Genomic DNA, 27,262 nt, shown 5'->3' with positions numbered 1-27,262 from the left:
GAAAGGAATTGGCAAGTGAGAGTCAGTGAATGGTGAGAGGAAGGTGGGGGGAGGGGGTGGGAATTCCTCTTATGTGCGATCGTGGCACCAGGCAGGATGCTTCTGTTAGGAGTGAATGTGCTTGAGGGGACAATTCAGGTCATGACATGCTGTGGCTCATCTAGTCACTCTCCATTAAACGTCATCCACAAGTGCTCATTTACAAACAAATGTACAGACGCAAATCCACTTTGGAAGCAGCACTTTTTCCATGCGCCTTTCGGTCTACATGCAAATAGCTGTAACTACACTAGAAATCACATTTTAACTTGTATATCTGCATCCCTTTTTACAGACATCAAAGGGTCTGATTTGATTGCATCCCCCACAGTTAGATACTACAAGTTGTTACAGGTCTTTGAAAACTGTACTTCCAGGCACTGAAGGAAATTCTTATTTTTCAGTATCTTGATCTTTGTAGGCTACACTGTATGCAGTGTATACTGTCTGATTTTTATATCCTTTTGATGCCACTTTGTTTTGGGTTGTTAAAAGGGCAAGACTTGACGAGTTTTGCAACCTCATCACTTTTCTTGGTTGGATTGTTATTCTTGTTGAGGCTTGTATAGAATATAAAATTAGCTTAAATTTTTTTATTTTTTTTATAAAGCTGGTAACTTGTAAGTATTATATTCTGGTGTTCTAAAGGGCAGGATTTTGTACATATCTTACATTTTTAAAATTCTTTTTTTTATTTCATTTTATTTATATAATCATTCACTTGTGTCTTCTCTGGTTAATCTAACTGATTTCGAAGACATGGACTGATAGGATGTCCTCGAGGTATGCACCCTCACCTATAAGCTGTCTAGCTTTGGTTTGAATCCCAACCCAGCTATAAACTGTCATGCTGGTGTTTCACAAGCAGGGTGATTCATCAATGGGTATGCCATCCCTTAGATGGAAGTTAAATGGAAGTTTTGTCTGCCAGCATTCGTTGGTGGACGTTGAAAATCCCATGTTGCCCTTTGTGAAGAGTTGGCGAGCTCTCGCCGGCACCCTGAACAAATTCTAAATTCCTGCCTTAACCAGCATTATTGCATCAGCAGCCCAGCCACATCCTCGGCCAATGATGCTATCCCGCAGCCCTGTGCTGCATACAAAGAAGAAGAGTGATTATAATATGATGTGATCTGCCAGACTTTCACCATCTAATGAATTTCCATTTGTTGAAAATATTTGTTTTCTCACAAGATTGAGTTTGATAAAATACAATTTTGGATTTCTGCAGAGTGACGTACGAGGCGAATCTGTCCTGCAAATGCCCGGTTCAAATTAACGTCTTTGATCGAGTTCAGGCATTTTTAAAGTGTGTGAAAGGATCGGTTGTGAATATTGCTCGGATTGAAGATGGATCGTTTGGTATGCTGAGCTTGAATAGGCTCAAATATGTTCTCGCTTTTTTTCTTTTTTCCAGTGGAAAAATGCACTTAGCGTTAAAAATAATAAAGAATGTCGATAAATACCGAGAGGCAGCACGGTTGGAAATAAATGTGCTGGAGAAGATAAATGAGAGGGACCCACAGAACAAGCAGTAAGTTTTGGATTTTTTTTTCTCGTTACTTCTGCCTTGTACCGAGGTATGTTTATGGAATAAAAAAAAGAGTAAATAAACGCTGATGCACTCTTGTGCTCTATCTCAGCAGCTTTTGTGTCCAGATGTATGATTGGTTCGATTACCACGGACACATGTGTATAGCATTTGAACTCCTTGGCTTGAGCACCTTTGATTTCCTCAAAGAAAATAACTACCTTCCATATCCGCTGCACCAGGTCCAACACATGGCATACCAGCTGTGTTACGCTGTCAAATGTAAGAGCCATGTACACCACACTCGAAGGGAAGGGCTGCAGAGGAGGCAGAAATATATTGTGTAATTGTACCTTTCTCGCCTCTCCCCGGTTCCATCTCATTCCCTCTTATGCCGTGTCCCTCTTTTTGGGCCTCCCTCCCTTACCCTCCCCCCCCAATCCCAATCCCAATCCTCACTGCCCTCAACATGAAGGGTACTGCTGATGTGTTCTAATTCCTTAATCACATTTCTTTGCAGTTTGTATGAAATAATGTTTGTTTTTTTTTTCCTTTTTTGACGTTATATTTTTCTCCTTCCAGTTTTGCATGATTGCAAGCTGACGCATACCGATCTAAAGCCTGAGAACATCTTGTTTGTGAATTCTGATTTTGGCATCGAGTACAATGCTCAGAAGGTAATTTGTTTTCCTTGTCTTGTAATGTATGTATCTGTGTCATTGTATTTGCACTCTGGTCTTTATTCGTCATTTGGTGTTGGGTTTCCTCCCCTCCCTTACCCACAGTGCTGAACATTTTAAGTAAAACTTATCCAGCAAGATCTCAAGGTTGGGTGGGAGGGTGGGGTATACAATTGATGAGCTTAGAAATAAAAAAATAAAAAACCTAGCACCCTTTATTTGGGTACTGCTCTGTCTAATCCTCATTTGCTCTGTACTTTGGGCTTTGTGGAGCATCAACACGCTTTGGATACAACCGGCACTCTTCCTTTTATTCAACCCCCCCACTTAAGTTTTACCTTCATGGGTTAACAAAGTGTAACCATTTTGTGCTCACCTCATTCCTCCTTGCAGGATGGACATCATCACTCCTAACCTCTTGTGTGTTCATTTGACCCCTTACGTGTGTGTGTGTGTGTTAGTTTCTCCCCCCCCCCCAACAATATATCTCAGGTTTACACCAGACTCCATGGAATTGCAGGCCATCACACACAGATAATTCCGTGACGCGGCGGGTCGCTAACCGACCGTGAACGCCAATAACTCAACCACGTGACTTAGGGTCCTCCGTGTAGTTTGTCCGGTTTCCGAAAAGAAAAAAAAAAAGCACGTGATCTAATTACCGGGGGACACGCCCTCAGTACGCCTTGTCCGAACAGGATCACGCGGAAGACACCCGTGGCCGTGGTGAACAGCGAAGACCGATGGTAAGATGCTATGGTAAACCCATGCAGACCCGAACAAGATGTGGATTATTCGTGCCCTGCTCTGTGTGCGATAAAAACTTATCCCGGGACTGCAAGTGGGTCCGCCACCATTGGGCATGTGGTCATTTATCAAAAGCAGTGGTGTGTGCGGTGCCAACCCCAATCTGTGTCAGGAATTGAGGGAAAAGATTGGATATAATTATTAGATGTAGGTTTGGGTTGAAGAAGAAGATAGATATACAAGTATTAAATGGAGATTTGGATTGAAAAGAGGACAGACATAATTATTAGATGGAGATTTGGATTGAAGAAGAAGATGGATATAATTATTAGACTCAGAAATGGGTTGAAAAGAGTGAGTCGCGTGCGTACTGTCATTTGTTAGCATTTGGAAGGTTGTTCCTTCTCTTTCCTCGGCACGGCATTCCTGCAGCGCGCTGTGTGTTGGTTATTCTTCCTATCTCTTACGCGAAGGGTGCGGCCATGGTTTTCTACAGGTGGGTGTCCGAGCGGAGTGCCTGCCGGCCTCGCGAGGACCCATTGCTTGGATTTACCTCAGAAATCGAGAAAAAAAAGAATAGGAATGAGTTCAGAGATTTAATCAGACCTAACTATGAGATTCACACAATGCACTGTCCTGTTGTTAGTCCCTTCCTTCTTGTCTAATGGGACAATCTGAACGTGCATTAATTAAATAACTGTTTAGGGACCACTGTATGTTGGATTCCATTGTGTTGAAGGGATGCGATTCCCAGAACCGCAACAATATATATATATATATATATATATATATATATATATATATATATATATATATATATATATATATATATATATATATATATATATATATATATATATATATATATATTACAATTATGTGTGTGTGTGGATATACCGACATGACAAGTAAATAAACACCATGCTTTTTAAAGAATTTATATTTTGAACAGGTGAAGAACATTTTGTCCATTTTGATACATGCACTTGTATTTTGTAGACTTGCCATTTGCAGATTTAAACGCTTTTACTCTTTCAGGCATAGAACTAACGAGTTCTGAAATTTTCTGTTGTGTGATTTCTGCCCGTGATGTTGGTTTCCTGGACTTTTTCCGCACAGCTCGATCCAATATGGCCCAGAGGTGTTCAATGGGATTCATGTAGAGAGACTGACTTGGCCATGAAAGTCGCTTGATCCCATTTCTCTCCTGCCATTCTTTGTTCTTTTTTGGAATGTGGCATGGAGCTCCATCTTCCATGAACAGTGTTGTTTTTGACCATCTGACCAGTGGAGAAGACAGGGAGACATCCATCCTGAAGGAGAGAATTGTGTATCATAGAGTTGATGTTATCAACACACTCCACAAGCTCTGACCGACCAGCACTCCAGATTCCTTCTCACACCATCACTGAAAAACCGCCGTGTCTGATAGTTGGCTGCAATCGGTTCAAAGAAAACTCTTGACTGGGAAGCCTCCAGAGCCATACGCATCCACTGTCAGAAAATTGAGTAAATTGGGACTCATCTGAAAAAATGACAGCTTGCCAAAACTCCAAGGGTCTGTTGGCCATCTCGTCAGCCCAGTTCTTTCTCCTTTGAATGTTGTCTGGTCTAACAAGAGGTTTTCTCCTAGCTGCTCTCATATAGTAGCCCAGTTGATGAAGGTACTGCACGGCAGTTCTTGAGCTAACCTGGACCTCCTCTGCAATATCTGCTACCTTGCAACAGGGAGTTTTCTCAATGGACTGCTTGACATCTCGAAGACTTCTTTCTGAGTGCCCAGATCGACCAGAACGAGAAGCTGTGGTTTCCTTACCTTCGCTGGTGAATTGCACAATAACCCGATTGACCGTAGAAAGCAGAATGCCAAGATGCTGAGCTGTCTGATGCTGGCTGATTCAACCTTCCGAATGGCCAATAATTCGTCCTCTTTAAAAATCGGAAAGTTTGTGTGCTCTCTGGGTTTGAGGAGTAGTTAATTGTCATACAAGACCCAGGAACTCGTTTCTGCAAATAAGTAGTCGCATATTAGGACAAATCATTGAGTGAAACTGTTATACAGATAGATATATATATATATATATATATATATATATATATATATATATATATATATATATATATATATATATATATATATATATATATATATAGCCTGGTGTTGGCGCAGTGGTTAGGGCAGCGGCTTGGGATCCAAATGGTCCTGAGTTCAAGCCCCGTTGGGCCACTGAATTAATACACCAGGGGGTTGACTCAGCCTGTCATCCTTCCGAGGTCGGCGAAGTGAGTACCAGTGTACTGGGCCGGTGTATACCCCGGTTAAAATAGGTGTACCATATCCCTGTGTCGTAAGAGGCGACCAGGGTTGCGTCAGGAAGGGCATCCGGCGTAAAACATGTGCCAAATCACTATGCGGATCATACGGATGATCCGCTGTGGCGACCCCTAACGGGAGCAGCCGAAAGAAGAAGAAGAAGATGTATGTATATATATATATATATATATATATATATATATATATATATATATATATATATATATATTTTTTTTGAAGAAATTGTGTGTGTGTGTGTGTGTGTGTGTGTGTGTGTGTGTGTGTGTGTGTGTGTGTGTGTGTGTGTGTGTGTGTGTGTGTGTTTGTTTGTTTGTTTGTTTGTTTGTTTTATATATTTATATCACCTCATTCGTTCCTCACACTGACCTCCTGCGTGTGCTCTGCCGATCTGTCCTATTCAGTGGGAAGCCTCCCACACCCTCTTCTTTTTCTTCAGGCGTCTCACGTCTAACCATCCTCCGCCTCCAGGTTGTGGCCTGCTCGCTCAAAACCCAGGAAGGTGGGGCTTCTGCTGCTCGGCATGTTTGCTTGTTCTAGGGATGTGTTCCCCACCTTTATTGCCGACCTTGAAATATAAAAACATAGGGAAACATCACAGAGAGGCGATTACATACTGGGGAAGCTTATTCTTAAACCCCAGCTAATTAACATGACACCACCCCCTCGTGTGGTGACACGTAACACTTAAGCTCACAGGTTCCCTACTTAGTTGCATCGAGATGCTTCCTACACGTCCATGGACCAAGCAACTCTACACAATGCTATATTCCCATTAAATTCTTCCATCTACCCCCACAACCGTAACGATATATAATTATAATGACAAACGTGTGGAGTGTGACAAGTATTCCCCTGATTTCCATTCGACATAGTCCGACACCAAAGCATCACCTCCAATCTGAAGGCCTCAGCCTGGTGACTGTCAAACAGACAAAGATTACATGGTCAACATCAAATGGAGCCGCCTATCCGGATTTCGGGCTTGTTTGTCCCAATCAGGATGGCATACCGAAAAATATCTCGCCATTGATGATCACATTTGTCGTTTAAACATCACAAAACCTCCTGACTTGTGGTGAGCATCGCTGTGGATTATGTCTCACACGTAAAACTGCATAATCCGCAAAGAAACGTCCATCTGCCATTCAGACAATTGTTCCTGCTAATGTGAACCATTCAACCAAAAGGCATGTAATGTGATCAACGGGTGAATCGAAATGTGTGGAGTGTGATGAGCACTCCCCCGATCTCCATCGGGCATAGTCCTACACTACATGGTGGCAGACAGACGGTTGTTCTTTGCAAATTATGTGTTTTTTACCGTGTGAGACATAACCTGTGGCGATGCTCACCATAATAGTCTGATTGTGCGTCTGATTGTGCGTCTGATTGTGCGTCTGATTGTGCGTCTGATTGTGCGTCTGATTGTGCGTGCGTGCGTGCGTGCGTGCGTGCGTGCGTGCGTGCGTGCGTGCGTGTGTGTGTGTGTGTGTGTGTGTGTGTGTGTGTGTGTGTGTGTGTGTGTGTGTGTGTGTGTGTGTGTGTGTGTGTGTGTGTGTGTAGATATTCCCATGTTTTGAAGGACTTTTGGGCATTCCTTTTGGAGAGACTTGCTATTCATGTTTTCAGAATTGACAACTTGAGCTCGTACGTTTTTAAAGCTTCATGTTTAAAGTAGGAATTGTTCTGCCTTTGTGCACCTGTTGTGCCTTTAGAATTGCCATGGCGACACATTTTGTTGGAATGTGGTTTTAACTTTGTGGCAAGTTCCAAGAAACATCTGGATTATAAGGTGTGCCAAGTTTTGAAAATTGATTAAGTCTGAAAACCAAGAAGGACCACTTACCTGAAATGTATGCAATTTGTTTGCATCACTGATATGCTGACGTGTGGTTTACAAACTGTTTAAAGGCAACCTCGGCCTGTCCAGGATCAATTATGCGGCACGAAACACAACCGACTCTTCTTCCTGAATTTACTTTTTTTTTCTGGTGTGTGTTTGTGTCCCCGATACTGTTCAGTTGTGTATTGTCTCCTATTATAATTTTAATTCATTTCAAAAAGTACTGCATACTGTCCACTAATGTGAAGCTACGAGCCAGCTATCCTGTCTGCTAGCATTTCTTTGTAGATTTCGAAGATCCCATGGTGCATTTTGAAAATTTGAATGCAGCACAGTCTGTCTGTCTGCTTAACGGAGATTATAAAAGTACATTCAGTTTCATCGTGTTTTCATTTTGATACTTTGTCAATGCTGCAGTGTTAAGGCAAGAGAGCAAGACAATTGAGTTTAACAAAAGTGGAATTGTTGGATACCATTTTTTATATTCTATTATTATTTTAAACATATTTAAATAACAAAGTGTGAATGTAGATGGTGAAGGTTAACCTGAGAATATTTCCATAGAGAATTTGTGTCTTACCCCCCCCCCCCAAAAAAAAATACACCACCAGCAAAGATATAAACACACACATGCACAATAATTGTGGTCATGCTGATCCCATGGAGCAAGTTTGGATGTTATCGGCCTAAAACTGTGGAAATAGCGAAGCAAAGAAACAAACACTAGTTAGTCCATGAATTGTAGTGAGGAGGTCTGTGAATTGTGGAAAGGATTATTCCCACACTTTTTGAAAAAAATTGGGGGGTTTTTGTAATGGGCTCTGTGTTTGTCATGCTTGTGTTTCAGAAATTAATGGTTGTGCAGAAATTCACGAAACTTTGTAGTTATGATCACCACATGGTAAGAATGTGAAAGCAATATCATTTTGGCCCTGCCCCTTGGGGTGGGGTCAAAAACTAAAAATGCAATTTTTATTTATTTATTTATTTATTTATAGTATATGCAATCAACATTGGAGAACGCAAGATGTGTGATGTTTTTATTTTTATTATTTCACCTCCGGTTCATGCCCCAAGGGGTAGGGACTTGTGGTAACGGGTAAAAAAGCGGAAATTTGATATTGTTATTCTTGCTGGAGCGTTTTGCCATCTTTCAACTTTGCTTTAGGTGGGAAGCAGGGATTTGCAATGGCACATCATCGACTTCGCCCTCGTTGTGAATATATAATTATTGCATCCTTTATCATCATATAGCCAAGCATCATGGTAGTTTTTTTTTTCTTCAATGCCGCCTTGCCAAAGTCGTCGGATGTATTGTTTTTGGGTTTCTTTTTTTTTGGTCATCTTTTTTTTGCACCACTTAAGTTTTTTTTTGTGTTTTTTCTTTTTTCTTTTTTCTAACAGCGCACTTGTTTCTGCACAGCCATTCGCGAGAAATATGATCTGCAAGTGTTGCCTCTGCTAATGTTCACACGTGCTCCATGTGTACTCCAGCATGCATCACCACAATTTGATAAGAAAAGTAGGATGTGCAAGTGTGGTATGTTGGATACCATTGTTTGGAAGATAGCTGTTGAAAGGAACACCTGGACACACAAATTGGATAGCGTCAAAGCTGAAACCCACACACAACCCCGTTCTAATTTAGCAAACAGTGGCAACCTGGTTTCAAGGAATGCCCATGAAGACCAGAGCATATCGATCCCTCAATCCCCCCCCCCTCTCCCTCAAAGCAAAAGCAAAGGAATACCTTTTTTAAAGAGAGGTAGCAACTCTTATCTGCTCTGCTGTTTTTTATTTTTATTTTTTTACTTGTTAAGTCGAGAGGTTAAGTTATGGAGGGATATGATTGTCTCTTCACTGTGCTAGGAATGGGGGAGGGGAACATTGTTTTTTTAAAAAAAATGTGATCTTTGGGTTAAATCTCCAAGGCTCCCTTGCATACCGCTGCCAATTTTTTCTAATGGCCAGCCAGACCAGCCACTTTGAGCCTTTGCCGGCTCATACATGTTATTACTGATCTCAGTGCAGAGCTTTAAGATCGGACCCTCCTTTTTGCATTGAATTGGCTTGTGCAGTGGTGTTTGTTAAATGTCTGTTTCCAGAGGGCCATTAGGTTCCATCATACCATTACAGGCAGCACTGTCACACACACACACACACACACACACACCTTTTTTGTGCTGATGTAGCCCTACATTTCCTTTCCATGCTTCGCAGGTCAGGAGGGATGGTATCCACAAAGTAGATTCAGCATTTGTTATTGTTCTCTAAATTATGTCATTTGTTTCTTGTATGTACAGTGCAGTGTTTGTTCATGCATCTCATGCCCTGTTGGGAATCTTGTAGTTTTGAAAGTGCTGGCTTTTATGTACAGAAACGTGATGAGAGGACTGTGAAGAACACCCATATAAAGGTGGTGGATTTTGGAAGTGCCACATTTGATCAAGAACATCACAGCACGATCGTATCCACGAGGCATTACAGAGCACCAGAAGTCATTCTTGGTATGCGTGCCCATGGCGGCATACACTTGCCTTTGCTTAACTCGCTCGAATCTTTGCTTGCAAGAGTTGATTGCAGCATTCTTTGGCTGATAAGGTCTGCAGCAGAACTTTCAAAACTAAAGCGTTGTCAAAACTTTTTCGAAAGAAACCAGGCGGATACACCATGTAACTTGGGCTTGTAGTGTCGTTCCAACTGGATGGGGTTTGTGCACCCTTTCCCCCACCTCGTATCAATTTTATGAAGCTGTCTTGATGCGTTAAAAAACCCCAAAAAACAGAAGGAATGCTTGCAAGCCATCGTTGCACTTGTGGCATCACCAGAGGCTAAACTTTGAAAAAGCAAAGAAATGGCATTGAATGAACATTGTTGTAACATAGGAGGTGTGAGCAGAGTTTTTTTTAATGCTTTTGCAGTTGGAGACTGGAGGCATTATGCTTTCAGGTTGTCTGTCTGTATGTTATCTGTTTTTTGTTGCCATGAGTATGTTGACAGAACTGCATTTATCCCAGTGGATCTCTGTCTCTCTGTCTCTGTCTCTGTCTCTCTCTGTCTCTCTCTCCCCTCCCCCCCAAAAAAGTAGGTTTCCATTTAATGCAGGTGGAGTCGTATCCATGAATGCATTTATGTCAAACTTTATTTCTAGTCTTATTTCACCTTTAATATGCACTTTGTGATTAAATTCCCTGAAATGTAAAATGCCAAGAAGTGAGCCGAGTACAAACGCAGAGCTTTTGTTTGTTCCTATGTACGTTTCCCAAAAATTTCACATGGCAGATTAATAAAGAATGGGGTAAGCTGCACACAGGTACCTGTGTGCATTCAAAGCATTTAAATGGATTGTCAAAATAACAGGACTTGAATTGCACAGTCAAGACGTTTGTTTTCTGCTTTGTAGTTCGAGTCCCAACCCAGCTGTAAACTGTCAGATTGGTGTTGAATCAGAAAGTGTGCCATCCTTCGGATGGAATGTTGAGCCGGGTGTCCCATCTCTTTGCCTTTGCTGATGCAAGGTTAAAAGATCCTTTGCTGCTGTAAGGCCTCTCACAAAAGTTGGCTGCTGTCTGCCGACGGGTGACCTTCATGGGGTGCTCGACATACCTTGCATACAACGGGAGACTAACTGGTAGCCGAAGGTACCAGTTCGTGGAAGGTCTCAGAAAGAGACCTGTCATCTTCCTCAGTTTCTTTTCCAATTCTATTGTTTGTTTTCAAAATGCAGGAACAGTCCAGAGCGTGTACCTCTTTACTGCAGTAAGGCCCTCGTTCCCACTGAGAGTGATACAGTTGGTCATTTTGCCAATCAGCGAACACAGAACATCTCTTCTATAAATGATTGTATTTCAGCATGTTTTTTTTTTTGGACTGTTATTGAACCACTTTGTTATTCTGCCATTCCTGTTTTACTTCATGTCATTCGAGAGGCTTCCCTAACAAATATTTAAATAATGACGCTTAACATTTTCACCCGTACTGCTGCATGGAAGATGCTACAGCAGTGGTTGCTGAGCTTTGAAGTCAACAAAATTATAATCTGAGCTACTGCACTTTTGTTGGCTTCCTCAACTTCCAAAGAAAAATCAAAAAGTTAAACTTTGATTCGTTCCATTTCTTGGCCAAATCGTTGCTATGCCATATAATTGGTCTTTAGTGCTGAAGAGGCATTGATTGGCATCAATGTGATATTTGATACCTGCTGTGATTTTTCTGCCCTTTATCGTCAGAATGTATTCCCCCCACCCCACCCCACCCTCCCCAACCCACTTTCTTACCCAGAGTTTTCATTTTCTTTATCCATGAGGCATTATGTTTACGGGTTGTCTGTCCGGCTGTCCGTCCGTCCATCTGATCAGTTTTCGTTACCACGATAACTTAAGAACGGTTGAAGGGATCTAAGTCAAACTTGGTATAAGTATGTATAATTATGTAAAGATTAACTGATTAGATTATGGAGTCAAGAGGTCAAAGGTCTGAGGTTGTTAGGTAAAATCCTGTTACAACAATAACTTGTGAACCAGTGATGGGATTTTGATACAAGTATTTATTATGATGCAAATATGAACTGACTTGATTTTAGCACCAAGAGGTCAAAGGTCAGAAGTCATGTCAGGTAAAAATGTTATTGAGGTCGGGATTTGAACGAAATGAAGTACATGTACCATGATGCAAATGCGCAGATTAGATATTGAGGTTTAAGGTCAAAGTTGGAGAAAGCAAAGATTTAATGTGGGCAGAGGTGTATTGGTCAATGTCGCGGCGTCGAATTGTGTCTCGATAATACATCTACATCTATTATTTATATATATTATATCCCCCCCCCCCCCCCCAGAGTTGGGATGGTCACAGCCATGTGATGTTTGGAGCATTGGGTGTATTATATTTGAGTTCTACCTGGGATTCACATTGTTTCAGGTATTTGATCATTCTGTGTCTCTCCCTCTATCACCTGTGTATGTGGATATGTGACTGACTGTGCTTTTCAATTTTTGTTGTCGTAGAATCTCTTGTCCGGAATGGTCAGGGTGTTATTGATAAATTGTATTTCCGGTTGATGAATGGTGTTCATTTAAAAGAAGAAGAAAATTTTTATTTTATTTAAAGATTAATGTTGTACCGGACGTAGTGGAATGCGCCAGTAATCCAGCTACTCGGAGGCTTGGAGGATCGCTTGAGGACGAGAGCTCTGCACTGGGCCATGCTATGAGAGGGTGGAGGGCAGCCCGGAATCATGGCGAAACCCAGTCCTTATCCCTGTGTCGTAGGATACGTCAGAAAGGGCATCTGGCGTAAAACCTATGCCAAATCAGTATGCGGATCATAATGGATGATCTGCTGTGGCGACCCCTAATGAGAGCAGCCGAAAGAAGAAGATTTAAAGATTAATTTTATGTTGTACGCTAACATTTCCGCCTCCCCCCACCCTCCCCCCCCACCCTTATTACTTCCACCACCAAAGGTGAAGGAAGTTGTTTTCACGCCTTTCTGCTTGTGTGCAGGATATCTCAAAGTTTGGGACAGATCTGGATGAAATTTTGTGGACATGTTTGCTGTTTGACAAGGCCAAACTGATTGATTCGATTTTGGTGAAGATCCGAATCCGGATGCAACTACTATCATTTTTAAAGTGATTCTTCACCATTGAGAGATAGAGCCAAAAACGATATATAGCATGATATCTCAAAAAGTTGTGGATGGATTTGGATGAAACTTGGTGGACAGGTTGGGTGTGTGACAAGGAAGAAATGATTAGATTTTGGTGAAGATCTGGATCCGAGAATTACTCAATGTGAAAGTGATTCTTCACCATTGAGATGGAGGAGATTGCGACCATACTATGTGCAGAGTGTTGGTGCTGCTTAAGCAGTCAACTTGGCTATTGGGCACAATCCTGGATGGGTCGCCACTCCGACACAGGATACCAGCATGCTGGCACTCATTTTGCCGACCTCGGAATGATGACAGGTCGACTTAACCCCACCGGGTATTGATTCAATAGCTGAGCGGGATTTGAACTCGGGACCCTCGGATCCAAAGCCCACCACCCTTACCATTAAGCCAACACCAGGCAAACCGTTGAGAGATAGAGCCAAAAACGATATAGTACTCTGTCGCATGATATTTCAAAAATGTATTGGGCCCAATATGTTCTCATGGATCAGGCAATACATGGCGGAGGTATGCGCTCTACCGAGTGCCCTTCTAGTTCTCTCTGGATTTGGACTCACCCAATGCAGCCGATGGTAGACGCCATGTTGGACGTGAAATGCAGTTCAGTCCACTTGCATGTTTGTTGTGAACGTGTTTAAAAACAAAAATCGGGGAGTTGTCATCTGGAAAGGATGTGCATGCCAGTTGTATAATTTCGCTTTGTGAGTTTACATCTGGTCCTCAGCGTGAGCGCACACACACACACACACACACACACACACACACACACACACACACACACACACACACACACACACACACACACACACACACACACACACACACACACACACACACACACACACACACACACACACACACACACACACACCTGCGGGTGTGGGTGATCTGCCTCTCTTTCTTCAGCTAGAATTTATTTTCTAAAAAATGGATCTTCCATTATTTGGATGTGGAGATAAGAGGTTCTGCTGTATCTATTTTATTTCATGTTTTAAATAAATATATTTTCGTTTGTTTTTCACTTTCCAGACTCATGACAACAGAGAGCATTTGGCAATGATGGAAAGAATTCTTGGGCCAATCCCATCGAGAATGATAAGGAAAAGCCGGTACGTGTTTGTTTGTTTGTTTTTTGGGGTTTTGAATGTCGCTTCTGTTTGACTGAATACGAAGATATTTGTCGGTTTAGAGAATTGCTCTACCAAGACTTGTTAAAGATTACAACAATGCTACATATGAGTGAAAATTTTGTTCACCCACCCCTTGCCACTATTTCTCCATGACCACTTGCTGAAAATTTAAAATAAATAAACCCCAAAATTGGTTTGAATTCAAATTACATCTGAGGTATATTTTGATTGGATCATAATACCCTGCCACGTGGAGTTTCAATGCAGATGCCAAGACAGAGAAAATGACCCTCTGGGTGTTTTTTTGTTTGTTTTGTCGTCACGACCCACTCGTTCCTCGCGTCCTATCATATGTCTGGAAAGGCAATGATTTTATAGCAAGGAGCATTCGAATGGTTTCAGCCTGGAGAGGAGGGCTGAAAACGAATGCCCGGTGGTGATGCTAATGTTTCATCATGGAGTGAAAGGGGTGCACTTTGCAAGCTTGATTATTTGCTGCTATTTTGTTGTCATTTGTCCTGTGGGTTGGAGTTGGTTATCGGTGTGTGTGTGTGTGTGTGTGTGTGTGTGTGTGTGTGTGTGTGTGTGTGTGTGTGTGTGTGTGTGTGTGTGTGTGTGTGTGGTGAACCATGTGGTGCACACTTCATTTCACACCTTTATTTACCATGCTTGATTAATTGATTTGTTCCTCGTCTGTAGACCACGGACAATTTTTGTGCACGATAGGTTTTATATCGCATCCTGAGGGAAATTCTAAGATTAGTGCATTCATTGTTCATGTTTAATGCAATATCATCAATTGATATACTTACTGTATATTAAAGTGTCCACAGTTTGTATGCTTGCACAATAATAAATGTACATTAGTTTCCTTACCAGGAACTTCAATGCAGGAGGCCATTTGTCTCCTCAAGCCTGAGAAATGGTTTTGGCCATACTCTGGCCTTTTTGTTTTTTTTTAATAGTGTGCGTCAAGCAAGGAAGCAGCATATACCATATAGTCTTTGGTACTACTCGGCTGAGGCCATGTCCAAGACTCGGGGCAGACGCTCTAACCATTATGCCACAGTCAAATATTCCACCTCTATAGATCCCCACCCTCTGGCTTTTTTGTTAAACCCTTGCCTGGGGAAAGGATAGTGCATTTGGGTCTGTTTTGTCCACACACAACATGAGTACATCTATTTATTACTTACCATTAGAACGTGATTACATACTAATTATGTCTAATATTAACACCAGCACATGACAAGTCTGGGAAAGGGTGTGCAATCTGCTTGCTCATTATAGTTATTCTTAGTTTCTGACTTTACAGACACCAAGTTTATTGTTGTGTCCACATTTCCCAGTTGGATAAACTGGCATTTCCTTTAATTTAAAACTCCTTTAACTCGTCTGTAAATCCCATTTCTATCATGTCCACAACTATGCATGGATGATTGAAAATATATATAATATATATATATATATATATATATATATATATATATATATATATTTTTTTTTTGGACTCGTCCTATGCTTTACAAGCCAAAGAAGCTTTATAAGAGTTGATTTATGTATATAAACCTAGCCACCTGGGTTTAATTGATTATTCCCTCCATTCACAGGTGAGATGTGAGTAAGTCTTCATTTTTTATAATTTCCATACTTTATACCCACAAACCATCCTCCCCCACATGCAATGGCTTTTAGGGGAGAGGGGAGACTGAAAACCACACTAAAGGTGCTTGTGTAAATTCATGCAAATATACAGCTAGAAATGTATCGAGAAAAACTCTTTCATTACAAGGGTTTATTGTTCAGCAAAAAATGTCCAACATCTTGATCCTTTCATCTTTCATCCATAGCCCTCCTCTATCCCCAATCCCTTCATCCATCCCCACATTTCTATTCTTTTGTACATTTTCCTCTAAGCAAATTATTAAATTTGTTGTTTGTCTTCCTGATGGGTTTGAAAGTTATTTTTGTTTAATCAGAAAGCACAAATACTTTTACCACGGGAGCCTGGATTGGGACGAGTGCAGTTCTGCTGGAAAGTATGTACGAGAAAACTGCAAACAGTTCAAGGTATGGCATGAACCATAAATATAAAATGTAATTTGTTTTTCCTACCAAATCAGCATCATTTTTATTATTGAAACGGAAGGTTGTGAGTGGACTGGTACAACAACAACAAAAAAGTTTGTCGAGGTGTGAATGTGACTCTGCCACCGCATGGTGGTTTTGGTAAACTTTGCGTTCTCGCCGTTTTCCTACGACAGCGGTACTCGCTCTCCGATGACATTGCCCACCAGCAGCTGTTCGACCTTCTCGAGAAGATGTTGGAGTATGAGCCTTCTCGGCGCATCACGCTAGGCGAGGCTCTCAAGCATCCGTTTTTTGACTCGCTTCTGCAGGATCAGTTGGGGAGGCGTGGAACGCTGCGGGACCTCAGCAGATGACCCCTCCCTTCTCCCCCCCCCCAACACAATCTGACAGTGTAATCCGCAACTTGCGGTTTACCCTTGCGCTGTGCTGTTTATAAATGTCAGAAATGTAAATAAGTGCGACAGTATGTGGAGCAGTTACCAGGCTATCCTTGAGCTTTCTGCATCAGACATGTTAGGTGAATGATAACTTGTGAGAGGAGAAACATTGAGTATTATAGACTTTTGTACATATTTTTTGAAGCACGACCACGTTCTACCCTGTCGGTGCGAAGTGAGTGGTTGTGGTGTAAATTATCTTGTAAATAAACTTGGTGCGTTGTTTTGTGGTGCGTTGTGCTTTTGACGAGGTTGGTGCGGTGACGTCGTGCCACGTCCACCTTAAAAGCTGGGGTTTAAGCTGAACACTTTGCTTTGGTTGGGTGATGAAAGGTCAACCACAATGTGCTGCTTGAATCTGACATTAAATTTGTTCCCATTTTGATTGCTCACACTCCATTACAATGAAAATTGATCTATCTATCTTCCTTCCTTAATAAATTAATTGAAGTTATTCACGACACTGAAACCAATTTTAAAGGGAATGACACTTGTTTTTTGTTTGTTTGTTGTTTCTTGCATTAATATACTTTTTCCTGAAAAGCATTAAGTGCATTGGTCATGGGCAAGTTTGCTGTGGGTTCTCTCTGTGATAGCTTTGTAAAACCGAATTAAACGTGTTTGTTTGTTATTTATTTTATTTTTTTAAACTTTGTTTTCAGAAAATTTGTTTAAAAACGGGAATGTATTAGTTTGGAAATAAAGTTATTGGTGCTATTACCAACTTCATTTGAGTGAGCTGGATTCCCGGAAGGTAAGGTAGGTGTTGGCACAGGTACCAGGTGCTCTCGTTTAAGTTTTCCAACAGAATTAAACATTTAGATCTTTTTTGAGTAGATCTTCATTTTCAGTTCTTCATTCTGTTGGGGGAGGGAGGCAATTAAGGTTTTTTTTTTGGAGATGTCATCAATAATGAAAACTAAAGGTAAGCTCGCAGTTAGGTTGTAAACAAGCCTGTTTTCAGGTCGAAACAAAGTCAAATTTGAGGTATTTATGAAAGATGGCAATTTAAAAAAAAATTTTGAAAATCTCGTATTGATAAATGTCTGTCTAGTTCCATTTTTGTTGGTTGTGTTTTGAGGATGCCCTTGGGGTGTATGCTATGGGAGTGTTGAAGTAATGCTGTACCTCCTATTCTTTTCCTCCAAAATGGGTAAAGATACCTGAATGAACCAGACACACTAACATCTTTATTCTACCATCGTGCATATTAACTTCTCAACATAATCACCACTGCAGTGCTCACATTGTTCCCAACGTTCAAATAGTTTTGTGATGCCATCACGACAACACTGCGCCTTACTGACTTAACCAGCACTTCAGTGGCCTTGACGTAGTCAGACGAGAAATGTTCTCCCACAAAAGTGTTCCCTAAGTTTGGGGAAGAGATGAAAATCTGATGGAGCCAAGTCGGCTCTTTGGCCGACTTTGTGTGGGTTTTATCCCTTGTGGGGGTACTCCATTGATTGTTTCTCAGGATCGTAATAGTGCACCCAGCAATCTTCTCTCATGCTGCCTTCTGCCATCTTGAATAATATATCATTGAGACATCTCGTGCTGGAATCATGATACTTTGCTTCCAGTGGTGGGAAGAACTAATGTGTAGATTGCGCTTTGTTTCATTTGAATGTCTTTACCTGGTTTGGAGAAAAATAATGAGGCATTACCTCACAACAGGCCTTCATACTTATCTCACCAAGTGAATGCTGCTCTTGGTGTGACAACTGTAGTCATCATGAATCGGGTTTATCTGGTTTACTTTTGTAATCTGGTGTCATATCTAAATATGTTTGTGATATATTTGTTTCCATGATGTGTAAAGATGAGAAACTTTACCTCCTCCTTCAGTGTCGTTACTGTGCATTTCAAAGCAGCCAGTTCGGTATCCTTCATTTGTAATTGATCTTTCAGGTTTTCGGACTGCAGGACAGACAGGGACACATTAGTGTTCTACAGGAATAATTTAAGTTTCTGGCAGTGAGAAACAGATGTGTTATGACTCAGGGTCTAGTGAACGTTTCCTTTCTTAATAAGGGGCAAGAGATTTGTATAAAAGTTCAAGTTGAATAATTAATTTCACAGCCAAGTCATGGTATCACCCTACCTCATCTTTTTTTTATGGCCACAATTTTTCCCATTTTTTTTGTGTGTGGTTGGCTGGGGGGAGTTGTGGCTCAAGTCTTTCAAGAACTGGTTCGCCAGGCTTGACGTTTGTTTGAGCCTCAAGGTTCGGGCAGGAATTTGGCCATCGATTGCTCGCCTACTCGTCAAGTAGGATGGCGTATAATCTTTAAACATCCACCAATTAATGCTGGTAGATGGGACACCCAGTTCAACACCCATCCAAGGGGACAGCACATACATACAGCAAGTAGGCCTTGCACCTCAGCATTCTGTTTCGTGATTCCATTGCCCTCAATCTCTTAAATTTTTGTGATGTATATAAGGCAGAAGGTGAGATCTATCACTACCAGGCCCCAGAGGGCAGCATGCTCCTTTACATTTAGGATGAGAATCTGGTGCACTGTTAGGAACTGGGGGAAAAAAGCCAAGGAATATCTCTGCAAAATTCCATGGCACCTCTTTGTGCTGGAGGCCATGAAAAATTGAGGCAGACTGTTTGTTCAAGAAGCGACAAAGATTACACCTCTGCTGTAGGTTGATTGCTGAAGTAAATTATTGGATTGGTTATGATCTTCATGTAGATACATCGAATGGAACTTGGTGGCACTCAGTGTTATATTGCAGGTGATTTACCTGCTTATTTTTTCCATAAGGATCCAGCTGCAGCTTGACTCATTTGTGAGGGACTTCCTTGGCACCAAGTGGAGTCGTCTGCAAAGTGGTTTGGAGGGCTCCTTGTTTTTTCCTAGCATGCAAAGAGGTCATTTATGTAAACCTGGAAGCATTGGTACTCAGACAATATATTGAGGAACATCAGCCTTCAATGGTAGTGCAGATGATGGGATTCCATGTGAGGCTACACATTGCTTAAGAGCATGAAAAAAAATTCACAAGACAGTCAGTCAATGGAGATTGCTGGATGCCATTGGCAGAAAGTTTGGTCCCAAGGGATGTCGAATGCTCAGGAGATATCCTGTGACACCTCTAGGACCTGTTGCTTTGACGTTTGGAGCATTTGAGTTAAAAGACTTATGTCTCAGCTAGAAGGGCCAGAACACAACCTGAATTGATGATTTTACCTTCAAGAGATCGAGAAGTATATCTTGAAAGTCTTTTTCGTGATTATGCAAATAAGACCAACTGATATGATGTTCAAACGATCTGTTTTGATGCCTTTCTTATGGATAAGAAGGCTGGAAGCCACCTTTCATAGTGAGGTGAATCGACCCTCCAAGAAGGGTGTTCAGAAGGTCAGGTCAGGTATGGGAGCATGTGCCAGAACAGCACGTCGCTGCCGGTACTCCAGGGGCCTCCGTCTGGCCTTCCCCCAGGCAGATGCCAGGCCCATCCCCATCTCCCTGAGATGCTGGCCAACCTGCTGCAACCACGAGGCACGTGATCGACTCATCGGCCTCCTCCACTCACGAGACTCCCTCGCTGAGAGAATCTGGTGAGCAGGATCATCGTTCAGAAGAGTAATAATAAATGAACAGCCAGTTGAGATGCAGAGTTATTGGGAACAAATGCACCTGATGCCATTGCAACCAGTAGCTGATGAAGTGTCCAACTAGTCCACCTTTTATGTGAGATGCTTACCTGCTCCAGGAAATGCTATGTTAATGGAGGGTGATGAGGGATGGGGGAGTTGGGCCTTTTTCAGCAAAAAAAAGCATTTTAAGGCTTTCAGTACAGAGTGTTTTGCTCATTGTTTTTGTTTGTTGAATGTTAGTTAAGTGCTTATTAAATGAAACCATATTCAGTGTCAAATTCCACATATGGTACGTATTAAACATGAATTGGTTAACCTGTGCCAAAATCTGGTAACAACGTGATTGGGAAACACATTTAATGCGCTATTGAAAGATTAACTCGACATCTCATCCATGTCAGCCTCCGCCACTTATATCAGAACGAGCCGATTCATCAGTCTTGGATGATTAACCCCAATAAAGGGCCGTTCAAAAATTATGTAACGCTATTTTTTCGGGAGGTGTGTACAGGCTTGATTAAAATCTTACCAATAATTTTTATTTGACTTTTGATTAGATTTTTCAGGGTACCTCATGATTAACACTCGACCCAAAAAAGCCAATGCAAATCTGATGCAACAAAGCCGGACAGTGGGTAATCAGCAGAGGCCTACAGGCACAATGTTAGGGCCAACAGAAAACCAAGATAGCAGTCGTATCATATTGGTTCCATGCTGTGGTGGGTGGAGTCGAGCCACAGATGTGAGTGTGGTCCGCAACCGTCCGACCAATGGGTGCACATTTCAAAAATTGACCCCCAACAACAACAAAGCAAAGTTCTTGTTGACTTGCAACATGTCACAGTGAAAAAGTGCAATTGCAAATCCATGAACATCGATTTATTTAGGCTCCAGGTTTGTGTAATCAATAATTTAAACATATGCACAGTGTAAGGAAATATAGATTAAGGAAACTTCTTGAGTCGTCATATGTATAAATTATACAATATCCCCAATTTCCGCACTCCCACTTACTCCAGGTTGTGCTCATTTGACAATTAGCACTCTCTATCACTGCCAGCAATGGTGGAAGCTATATGAACAAGTGGCAGGGATGGAGCTTTCTGGCTGCTGGAAAAGGAGTAGATTTTTAAGAGTTAATACAACAGGCTAGCAGCATCAGCATTAATATTGCTGGTTATTCAGGAAATGACGTGGTCTGGTCACGTCTCCCTCACACACTGCCTGGGCCTGTTATGGTGGTGTGTTGTGTTTGTCTCGTTTGGAGTGAATAAAGCTGCTCTGTTTCCTCACAGAACGGTCGGGGGTGACTACCCAAACTGGCGCAGGATAGTCTGGAGGTGTCTATCCTGGGTTTGAATATCAGCGTTCCTTGCACTGGGCGTCTCGTCTGTCGGCATGAGTTAGTGGACCTTAAAGATCCCACGGTGTCCTTCGCGAAGATTAGGCGAGCTATCGCCAACACCCTGAACAAATTACAAATTCCTGCTCTAACTTACAGGCGACAGTGCATCAGCGGCACGACCATACACTTGTGAGAGCTGATGCTAACCCACTGCATTAGAACAATGACGACGAGTTAATATAAACAGCCATTTGTACCAATGAATACCTTGTCCAGAGCTCCCCATATCTTCCTGTCCTGCACAATGATGATGCTGTGAAGTTGATGTATCTTTTGCTGTAGAGTTTCGTTCTCACGGTGTAACTCAGAAGTGCTGTGGTGAGTAAAAGGTTTGGGACAAGCTTGCTGGTTGTACAGATCCCATTATACAGTGCATCACATAGGATTAAATTTGTGGAACGAACTTTACATTGATGTCTGTGAACTACCAGTGATAACATCAGAAACTAGAAGGGCACTCGGTCGAGCGCATACCTCTGCCATGTAATGCCTGATCCACGAGAACATCTCAGGCCCAATACATTTTTGAAATATCATGCTATATATATCCTTTTTGGCCACATCTCTCAATGGTGAAGAATCACTTTAGAAATTAAATAATTCTCGTATCAAGATCCGGATCAGGATCTTCACCAAATCAAATCAATTAGTCGTGGTCACACCCAACCTGTCCACCAAGTTTCATCCAAATCTGTCCACAACTTTTTGAGATATCATGCTATATATCTGCTTTGCCCTATCTCTCAATGGTGCAGAATCACTTAAAAAAATTATCAGATCCTGATCTTCACCAAAATTGAAGGAATTCTTCCTTCTCACACACCGAACCTGTCCCCAACTTTTTGAAATATCCTGCACACAACAGACAAGCAGACGAAGTGGTGAAAACAACCTCCTTCACCTTCGGTGGCGGAGATAACAAGACCAAAGGTGAACAAATGCTCCACCTTCAATTACTCGGAAACTGATTGCATTATTTGAGCATATACAATTTGACAGGGAGATGCACAGTAAGCAGTGAGCACACTCGCCTTTGGACTGCCTCGTCTAGATTAGATTCTCTGTAGGTATGCATTGCGCCAATGTTTATGCCGCTCTCGAAATTAAGCTGGACATTCTAGATCCAACGGTGTCTTTCGATGAAGAGTTGGTGAGTTATCGACAGCACCCTGGCCAAATTTCTACCCCAACCCACAAGGGGTATTGCATCAGGGTAACAAATAGTGGGCCCCTTGCACAATGGTGCACACACCTGCAACTTCCAGTGCAACTGGTAAGATTAAGAATATGCTTACAAACGAGATCAATATTTGGCAACCTGGACTTGGTAGTGTAGTGGAAGTTAACCAACCTCGGCAGACACTCCTCGGACAGCTGCTGCTCCGCCGCTCTTTCTTCGAATTGTTCGTCGATTTCTAACACACCACGTTCCTGCCACACCACGTGGAGTAGATAACTGGTTTTGTTTCCTCCTTGCGTCATCGTCATGGCAGGATGTTAACTACCTTACACAATGTCACATTTCACGAGGAGCCTTTTAGTTGTTCACAAAAATGAGGTGCCATTCATGAATTTTGCATGCAACAACAAGAAGCCAAGTATGTGACTCCCAAGAACCCACCACCTCACTTTTCTTGTGCATTTTTCCTCCACCTTTCCCCTTCCCATTCATCATTTTTTTTTTCTCGCCTCGACTCCTCTACCACATCACACTTCAGCCATCCCACCTGCGGTCGCTCCTTCAGCAGCCTCTCCAACTCCATGGTATGGCACTCGCTTGCAGCCAACTGTCTGACGAGTCCTTCACACTTCTCTGTGACTGTCCAAAGGTTTTGTTCGACCTCTGCATGATCAGCCTGACAAATGGTCACCATAATTGTTAACTCATTTATAATAAACCTTGATCTCAAATTTGAAGAATTATACCAGACCACCACCGAAACAGCCATACTGTTTGCATTCAGGACAGGGATGAGGATTTTGGTTCAACAAACACCATGTTACCGTGCACACAACTCACCACAACCGCTTCCATCTGTGTACGGTGAATCTTCTGCTCCTCACACAACTCTTCTTGATGCACTGTGCCTGCGCACCGTACTGCTTCTCGCACTGCTCTTTCATTTGCTTCTCTGCAAGCCTCCAACTGGTTGTGGTGAAATGGTCAGTAGGAGTATTTCATTCAATGACAGTCGACATCCCATCAAACAAATGCATCCAAGCTCAAATCAACTGTCTCGTGAATATACAATATGACAAAATAGTTAAAATCATGTCCACTACAGTCATTTTGTGAGCTGGGATCACATAACTGGTACTCAGGTACTCATGCGTGGTATAAAAATATAAATGCGAACTTCATAGATGCTCAGAAAGCTCAAAAGCGCACGAGCACAACAGAGGCTTTTGATGGAAGGTTTTCTCACCTCATGCCAGTAAGATTCCTCCGTGATAATCCTTACTATAATTAACGGACCAGTGTTTGTTTGTCACGCTACTCCTCCTACAGTTCTGGGCTGATTACATCCAGACTTGCTGCATAGGATCATCATGACCCCGATTAATGTGTAGGGAGGGTGGGTCAGAGGTCCTGGGGTGAAGGAGGAGCTCGGGACATTGCATGGAGAGTCATGGGGACTGGAGCTGGACATGTATACAGAGTTGAAGGTTGAAGCTGAACCTTAAGACTAAGCATCGCTTGCCTTACCTCTGCTTGGCCACAATATTTTCTCTCCTACTCTTCCACCGCATCATCTTCTCCAGTCTTCAAATCGTTCCTGCGATTCTGCCTGTCCCGAGCAACACTTTGTCTGTGCGACAGCGACCTACACATGCTATTTGCTGTGTGTGCCATCCAAGACCTCGCTTGCTCCATTGTTCTTCATGTGAATTTGTATTGTCGGCACCTTAGCGGGGTATATTTATTAATCATTGTACATCAGCTTGCATGCCCCCCCCCCCCCCCGCTATCTGTGTCTGTTGATTGGTCAGTACCATTTGTGATGGTGTCTCACCTTGCGGCTCGCCCACCATCGCGCCACGAGGACGCGGGTAAGACCCCTTCGGTCTCGTGGACCTGGCCGATCACCCAGGTCCCATGTTCATTTGGTCCACGGACCTGTCTGCCTCCTTGCCTATGAGGATGGCTTTCGTTTTCTTTGCTTTTTGTGTAAATGTATGTGTGGCGCCAGTCTTGTAAGTAAACCTGTATATGTGTGATGAAAATAATTGCCTTTTTTATTCGGAAGTAACTCTGCGTATTGTTCTTGCTTTGACTGTTATATGTGCATTTTTGTATGGCTGTAAATACGTGCTTGCCTTGTGTGTGTGAAATAAAGTACTTGCTTGTTGAACTGTTTCCCGTTTCGTTGCGTCCTTTCCTTTGTTTGAAAGTTCCATCTTTCATCACGTAAGGGATTGGTAGTGGGTGTAGACACCCAATAACCAATCTTAACCGTCAAGGTCGACGATAACTCCGCTCGGTTATCCCTGCAGCACGGAATGAGCCGCTTAAGCGGTTCGTGTCCGGAGTCGACCTGTGGCGTGGTACAACCCCTCGGTAGGTTACCCGTGTGAGTACTTAGGTATATCGACTTTCGGCGATTCACCCTATTTCGCGCGGGTAGAATGCGGAGTGGGTTGTGGTGAGGTTAAACCCCCACCCGTGACTAGCTCCTTGGCGATAGTTCCAGGAGGGTCACGACTGAATTGTCCGTTCCGGTGAGTGACGCGTCGCGATTCGAGTTACGTGGCCGATCGCACGCCGGGCGGGCGGAAATTCGTAAATATATATATATATATTTTAATTCAGTGGCCCAACGGGGCTTGAACTCAGGACCTTTTGGGTCCCAAGCCACTGAGCCAACACCAGGCTGGGGACACACAGCCTGGTGTCTATACTAAATGTGGGGACACAAATATATGTTCATGGAAATAAGAAATAAACAAGCGCGAGAATTGCTTTGCAATAGATGTCCCCTTCCAATGTGATATTGTTGCGGGGCCGGACGTCGGCCGCGAGCACGACCGCTTGATGGAGCTGCAAGTCGGCCCGGCCGATCGCCCGGAATGTATAGGTCGTCGCCCCGGATAAGTCTGGAGCCGACGGGTCCTCTATCGGACCGAAGTTCGCCAATGGATAGACCACGTGGGGTAGGGTGGATTGCCAATTTCAATTTACCTAAATACCCATGTGGTCCAACTTCCAGGGAAATTCACCCTCGACGGAACTCGTACGAAAATGAGCCGCTCAGCGCGCTCGTTCCGTGTGCGATTCCGAGCGGTTTAATCGCCAAGAACCGTCGGTCCAAATGTCCCCTTAGTGCCATAACAGCTTTTACTAATTCTCAATCACTCGTCATGTCGAACCAATGAAAGAAACACACAACGAGCTGATACATTGAACAAATAGGGATATTTATTTACAATAGGCAGAGAGGGGAACACAAAGAGCAGAGTTAAACTGACTAAAGGCAAATTTTTTTTTTTTGTGTACAGGCAAAAGCACTTAACAGTTTTACTACTTATCAGACTGGCGCCACACACACACACACACACACACACACACACACACACACACACACACACACACACACACACACACACACACACACACACACACACACACACACACCCAAAGAATCGGACCAATTGGTCTTTGTTTGGATCTCCAGCCCAGAGGACAGTCGGGCTGAAGATCAGGGTAGCTGGCTGGCTACCTGGCCGGGAGCGCACGGCTGGCGTCCACTCCTTCCCGGAGCTCCGGTAACCCAAGGACGGACTAGCGCAGCCGAAGGAGGAGGCGGCGGAGGCGGACGAGGACCAGGGCTGACGACGACGAGGACTGTGGCAAAATCTCTTCTGTTAAAATCTCTCTTCTCCATTCTCAGACCAGCCGTCTCCGCTCTTATTTCCTCCTCCCCGATGCGGGGGGGGGGGGTCTCCGCCCTCCCCGCTGCACACCGATTGGTCGAGGGCCGTCGCGCGGCTCCTCCCCGAACTCCGCCTTCTTCCAAAGGACCGCCCCTCCAACAGGAAGTTGAGCAACATGGTTCTGTGTGGGCTCTGCCCACCAAACAGCCAGAGGAAGTGTATTCTGCGTGGCCTCCACCCGCACACGCTGACACGCATGTGAGCGATGGCGTTGGTGGCAAGAAGCGAGATGAAGGTAAAACGATGCTAGCACTGTTGTAGTTGTTGTTGGTGGTGTAAAAATAATGAAAAGAAAACCTGACTATTAAAATAACTTCACAGCGCATGAACATTTAACCACCCACTAGACAAGGGAAAGGAAGCTATCTATAAAACACATACTTACCGATATAACTGAGCTATAGGAACCTGAATGTTGTGTGCGATAGTTTTCCAAATCTGCAACAATATTTTCGAAGTCCAAAAAGGGCAGAACTCTGAGAAATTGATGAAACTACGGTAAAACCTGTAGGGGACTAATAAAACCTAATTCACACTCGGTGCCACAGATTATACTAATACAAACATTAAAATTGCAGGGAAGGACTTTCCTTTGACTACATGTGGTGCTGATGCAGGACTCCCTGCAGGCCGTTTTTGACACAGGAGTGAGATGACAAGAGCCAGCTATGAAGTAAGCCAACGATGAAGAGCACCTCGGGACATGCACCCTGAACTCGCCCTCATGGCCCTTTTACAAGATGCTTCTTCCTCCCATTCCTTCGACATGTCAGGAGCTCTGGTGTGTGCCTTTCTCCGCCCCTCCT

At 42.9% G+C, this 27,262-nt stretch overlaps 3 protein-coding genes across 16 annotated transcripts in view; 1 reads left to right on the top strand and 2 right to left on the bottom strand.

Annotated features, from left to right (window-relative positions):
• LOC147016823 (dual specificity protein kinase CLK2-like) overlaps positions 1-16,732 on the top strand; it is a 158,089-nt gene extending 141,357 nt beyond the window's left edge. For 6 of the 9 annotated variants that reach the window (XM_085845867.1, XM_085845866.1, XM_085845870.1 and 3 more), the window contains 8 exons: positions 1,457-1,573; positions 1,683-1,852; positions 2,153-2,247; positions 9,553-9,682; positions 12,010-12,092; positions 13,878-13,957; positions 15,958-16,048; positions 16,243-16,732. In XM_085845867.1, the coding sequence (XP_085701993.1) occupies positions 1,457-1,573; positions 1,683-1,852; positions 2,153-2,247; positions 9,553-9,682; positions 12,010-12,092; positions 13,878-13,957; positions 15,958-16,048; positions 16,243-16,422 (946 nt within the window). In that variant the 3' untranslated portion in view covers positions 16,423-16,732. The remainder of the gene's footprint in view (positions 1-1,456; positions 1,574-1,682; positions 1,853-2,152; positions 2,248-9,552; positions 9,683-12,009; positions 12,093-13,877; positions 13,958-15,957; positions 16,049-16,242) is intronic. The other 3 variants (XM_085845871.1, XM_085845869.1, XM_085845873.1) reach the window with 1 other exon arrangement.
• LOC147016822 (uncharacterized) overlaps positions 1-27,262 on the bottom strand; it is a 95,040-nt gene that overhangs the window by 42,015 nt on the left and 25,763 nt on the right. The window lies entirely within an intron of this gene.
• LOC147016821 (myocardial zonula adherens protein-like) overlaps positions 15,699-27,262 on the bottom strand; it is a 60,315-nt gene continuing 48,751 nt past the window's right edge. For 3 of the 6 annotated variants that reach the window (XM_085845877.1, XM_085845874.1, XM_085845876.1), the window contains 6 exons: positions 23,545-23,670; positions 23,252-23,380; positions 22,876-22,955; positions 21,732-21,837; positions 18,343-18,426; positions 15,699-17,366 (listed from right to left, as the gene is read on the bottom strand). In XM_085845877.1, coding sequence (XP_085702003.1) covers positions 17,325-17,366; positions 18,343-18,426; positions 21,732-21,837; positions 22,876-22,955; positions 23,252-23,380; positions 23,545-23,670 — 567 coding nt within the window. In that variant the 3' untranslated portion in view covers positions 15,699-17,324. The other 3 variants (XR_015049198.1, XM_085845875.1, XR_015049199.1) reach the window with 3 other exon arrangements.

This window comes from Eptatretus burgeri, chromosome 11 (genome assembly GCF_056783735.1).
Source record: "Eptatretus burgeri isolate ZD-2024b chromosome 11, Ebu_testis_v1, whole genome shotgun sequence".
NCBI lineage: Eukaryota > Metazoa > Chordata > Myxini > Myxiniformes > Myxinidae > Eptatretus > Eptatretus burgeri.
The sequence above is the reverse complement of the archived record's forward strand: the minus strand, read 5'-3'. Positions and strand labels throughout refer to the sequence as shown.